Genomic DNA, 5,000 nt, shown 5'->3' with positions numbered 1-5,000 from the left:
CTCTCTCGTGCTCTCGCTCTCACTCTCTCTCTCTCGTGCTCTCCCTTCTCTCCTCTCCTTCTCTCTCTCTCTCTCTCTTGCTCTCTCTCTCTTCCTCTCTCTCCCCCTCTCTCTCTTCTCTCCTCTTTTCTTCTCTCTCTCTCTCTCTCTCTCTCTCTCTCATGGTCTTACATGAATGTAATCCTTAACATAAGCTTCTGAAATGGAAGACCTAAATCTTTCCTACGACAGATGATGAGAATAACAGTAATTTTGTTCTTTGTAGAGGAATATATACAAATGAACGAAAAAAATAATATTGTCTAATTTCAATTATGTGACAGGAATAATTAATAACTAAACAATAAGAAAACACTGGATAATAAGGTAAAAAAATAAAGACTTTTACCAATTTTGAAAGAAGCTCTAACAGAATTTGGTAAAACATTAATATAGCAATTATATAAAGTAGATTTTCTGAAACATATACAAAACTTAAGCTGATTCATAATCTACCCTTCTGGTTCACACCTTTTGATACAATAAAATAGGAAATTAAAGAAAAGAGGAGAAGACTAAATTCCTTTAAAATTAAGAAAAATTATGACACAAACAGAAAGGAATGGAGAGGAATAAGCAATTAATACATTTAGCAAATTATAGAAAAACAACAATTCAAAATCCTCAACTCCTTTGCTTGGGTTCATTTGAAAATGGTATTTAGCCTACTACTCTCTTATAATATAGTAAATAATAAGCCTATCAGACCTAATATGAATTAACATATTTACAAAATGACTAACAAATGTTACATCAACAGTAGCAGGTTAATATAGTACTTATATCACAGACCAATTATCTTTATGCATATGTGCATATCATATATATGACTGTAAGGCACTCGGAAAGGCAGATAAAATGCTATAATAAATACACAATCATGCATACAGACAAATAAAGCAAAATGTATTACCTATAATATAATATAACAATAATCCACATGATGAAACAACAAAAAATATAATTCACAACATAAAGCACAGAAAAAATAAGAAAAAAATCATATCTACTAACACTAATGAAATGAAAGGCTTGAACTAAAATGTAAATCTTAATAATAATAATAATAATAATAATAATAATAATAATAATAATAATAATAATAATAATAATAATAAAATAATAACTATAATAATAACAATAATGATAATGATAATGATAAAAATAATAATAGTAATAATAATGATATTTATCATTATTATTATTATTATTACCATTATTATAATAATTATAATAATAACAACAACAAAATGAATGAGCAAGTAAAAACGTAACACATTTTAGTAAGAGCAATATCCTCTCTACCTCATTACATGTTAACAGTTATGTACAGATAAATAAAGATCATATCACAGCCTATTTTTTGTAATAATTTTCTTTGCATCAGTGTTTTTCCAGCACTGACTTTAAAATAGTTATCAACTTCTCAAGTTCCTGCAGAGTAACCTGCAAAAACTGAAGACCAACAGGTGAGGCAACAATGTGCATGATGTCTTCTGCTGTAAAAGGAAGGTTTGGACATGGCTCCTTTGCCTCAGCCCAGAAGTTGATCAAGAGCTCTCCAAAGTTCTGTACTGACTCAGCTGTGGTTTCATTGACACATCTGAAAGAAAGGATAATGTATTAGACCCCAAAGTTTGTGGACACTCAGCTGAGTGAAGTTATTACTGATGACTGTCATTGGGAGGTAGAGTGTGTGTGGAAATATTTCTGGTTCTGTTTACCAAATTTCTTCTTGATACAACCCCTAACCCTATCCTCATTCCCCCATTCCCTTGTATCCCTTTGTCTTCCTGAGCCAATCATACAGTCGGCTCTTAATGCTACTTTTGACTAGTAAATGTAGTAAGTAAAAAGTAAGATTTCTTGAATGAAATCTTGTATGTGCATCCCCCCAACACCCATTTCCATTCCCTTTGTTTCCCTGAACCAATCATACAAGTATCTCTTGGCACTGTTTCAACCTATCTTTTATATAATGAGCAGTGATTGTAAAATAAAAATTCTAATAAAAAATCTTTCCCCACAAATAAACCCTTACCCTTTGTAACCCTAATCCCATCAACATTTTATCAATATTATATTTTATTTGTATTTCTTAAGGTTTACAGTTTTCTTTTTACTATTTATACACATGGAACAGAGCTAGATTTTAGGGAAAATGCCAGGGAATGAGGGGTGGATGAAGTTGTAATTGCTGGCGACAAACTCAACCCGCTGGATCTGGGTCACAGGGATGTGTTACCATGAAAAGATTTGGCTCAAGGCCCTGGGATGTTGGGAATGTGTTGTTATGGGATAGTGTTGCTGTGATGGGGAAATCTTGCCATGAGTGCACAAAGCTCTTGGAGGGAGATTAGACTCAGTGGGCCTTTAAGAAGAGACTCCTGCCATATTTCCACTGCTGAAATTGGTATGTAGCATCTGTGAGCCATGTCTGGAAAAGTGCCGGCTCCGGGATTACAATATTTCCATGAGCAAGAACCTATTCCTGCTTGCCATAACTGGTGGTGCTCGGTGAATATTATGAAAGCATAAAAAATAACATAAATAAGAAATTATTATTCTCATAGCAAAACAGCTAAAAATACATATGCAACAATATGAGCTCATAGCATTGCAAAGAAGTGAGGAGTCTTGATACTGCGCATGAGTGTTTGTGTGGGCTGGCCATACAAGCCACCTCTCAAAAAAAGCCTAATGACCAGATTTTAGTCCAGGTACAAACTGCCAGGCATCCAGATCCAATTGGTTAAAAAAATAATAATAATAAAATTAAAAAAAAAAAAAAAAAAAAAAAAATAATAATAATAATAATAATAAATAACACTTTTATAAACTGGGGAGGGGAAAATATCTCAAAGGGAGGAGTGAACATCCCTGCGCACCTCCATGGTTAATCAATGTTTTATTGCCTTCTCTATCTGTGTCTCTCCCTTTCCCTCTCTATATCTATCTGATCTGTATGGCCCTCCCTCTCTCTCTTTCTCCCACCATTTTCTATAGCAGCAACAGCTTTTCTCAACCTTGATGTTCCACTGATCGATAACTATGGGACATACCAGCCCAGGTCAGATATGAAAATGTTATTCTTTTTGGTGGTTGGCCAACAAAGTGAGGCAAGGGAATTCTATATACTGTAAAGGATGAAATGTTCCTTGTATACTGAGCAAGTCAAAACTGTCTACATCAATCAGGCTGAGCCACACCAAAAATATCTAAAGTTGGATAATTCCTCTCCTTTTGTTACCTCTTACACATTCTTTCAATTTTAATCACAAACAAAATTGACATTTTTTCTCTCCTTTTTTGTAGCAAGCATTTTCCTTGCTTACCATGTGCTTTCTTTTAGCAACTTATATTTCCTTGTTGCTGTCTGGGGTTAAGAGGCTACCTAAAGAATTATACAGAATAGTAAAATAACTAACTAAAAAAAAGAAAACATTGAAATTTTTCATTTAGATTCCTTTGGATTTCACTTGCATAATAAGTACACTTTTGTTCTAGGTAAATACTGCAATGATCTGAAGACTAACAGCATAAGATTTCATGTCATCAATTTTGGCAAAACAATCATCCACTGTTATAAGATCATCCCTTTTTCCAAAATCAAACTATATGACATGGTACATCCTTTCAAATTCTTTTAAACCCTATCAGGTGGGCCTAATGTGATATAAAAATGTGTTATGGCAAGAGTACATGCTCCTTGTATCCCTGTTGACCCAAGAGCAGTAAACCACCACCTATGCTATGTAGGCCAAAGTTAGTGGGTATGATTGTTAGTTATCCTGATTAAACTCATTATTCATATCACAACAATTGCTATCATTATCATTTCAACTATTGTTGAAACTAAATCAACTGTTATTGAAAGTAAACCTGAGAATTGCTGAAGCATGTGGGGTAATGTAATGCTATTTGAGACTAATTATTCACTTAAAAGAGAGAAACTGCAGGGCCCTATACATTGTTCCTACAAAGAAAGAATGGGAGAGAACAATATTACCTGACAATTGCTGTTCCCATATTCATTATGACATTATATAGGTTAACAGCACTGGAGTGTGCATTTTCTTGGGACATAGTGGTTGTTGTGTTTAACTTCGGCAGCTCATGGGATTCTCCATATGCATCGAGGATTAAAGCACTGGAAAAGAAAGTAAGATTCATTAAAATCAATCATATATGAAGATGCATGGTAAAATGTGAGGATATGGGTATAAAATATGAAAAAAAGAACAAAAGCGTATAAAGAAATTATCTAAATAGAGTAAATGATGAAAGAAGGTAAGAGAGAAGGAAAAAATCACACAAAAAAATTTAAGCCTCTACACACGTGAAATGAGTGATGTGCATGCCAACATGGTTGATCATCTCCTGCACATTGTTAATTTCCTTTGTGCTCTGTCCCAGGGCTTCCTCTCCAAAGCCTGCTTCCTCATGAGTATCTGTCATTCTTGGAGGTGTTACGGCTTCATTCATTGTAGCATCTGGGGACAGCGAGACGGAATCTGAATGGATTGGGACAATGAACTTCTTGTATGGGTCCTTCTTGAAGAAGTTGTAGAGTAATTCCACATTTCTTTTGAGAATCTTGATGTCCTCCTCCTCCTTGATGTTTGCTTTCAGTGTCAGTCGGATCTTCTTCATGAGGTTCTGCAAGTCCCTTGGGAACTTCTCAATCATCACAGCAAGCCAGTGCTTGTCCCAGCAAAAAAATATCTCCTGCAATGTCCAGGGGGGTTTGTGGATCACAATTGACATCCACATGTCTCCATATGCCTCAATCATGATGTGCTCCAGAATCTGTCCAAGAGTTGCATGCAAGGATTCTATGATGTCTCCCAAGTGTCTGGTGTTCTCAAGACTCAAGCGACTTCCAGCGGGATGTTTTGGTGTCCTCTGTTTATGAGATGCCCTGCTGGCAGACAATCTTGCTTGCTTCACTGGTAAGGGAC

The 5,000-nt window shown here is 35.1% G+C and overlaps 1 protein-coding gene across 4 annotated transcripts in view; it reads right to left on the bottom strand.

The window, feature by feature from the left end:
• Window positions 1-1,264: 1,264 nt before the first annotated feature.
• The window catches only part of LOC119581084 (transcriptional protein SWT1-like), a 9,607-nt gene continuing 5,871 nt past the window's right edge, over window positions 1,265-5,000 (bottom strand). For all 4 annotated transcript variants that reach the window (XM_037929407.1, XM_037929405.1, XM_037929404.1 and 1 more), the window contains 3 exons: window positions 4,379-5,000; window positions 4,049-4,189; window positions 1,265-1,642 (listed from right to left, as the gene is read on the bottom strand). The exon at window positions 4,379-5,000 is cut by the window's right edge and continues 298 nt beyond it. In XM_037929407.1, the coding sequence (XP_037785335.1) occupies window positions 1,423-1,642; window positions 4,049-4,189; window positions 4,379-5,000 (983 nt within the window). In that variant the 3' untranslated portion in view covers window positions 1,265-1,422. The remainder of the gene's footprint in view (window positions 1,643-4,048; window positions 4,190-4,378) is intronic.

This window comes from Penaeus monodon, chromosome 14, assembly GCF_015228065.2.
Source record: "Penaeus monodon isolate SGIC_2016 chromosome 14, NSTDA_Pmon_1, whole genome shotgun sequence".
In the NCBI taxonomy this organism is placed as follows: Eukaryota; Metazoa; Arthropoda; class Malacostraca; order Decapoda; family Penaeidae; genus Penaeus; species Penaeus monodon.
This window is presented reverse-complemented; position numbering and strand designations above follow the sequence as displayed.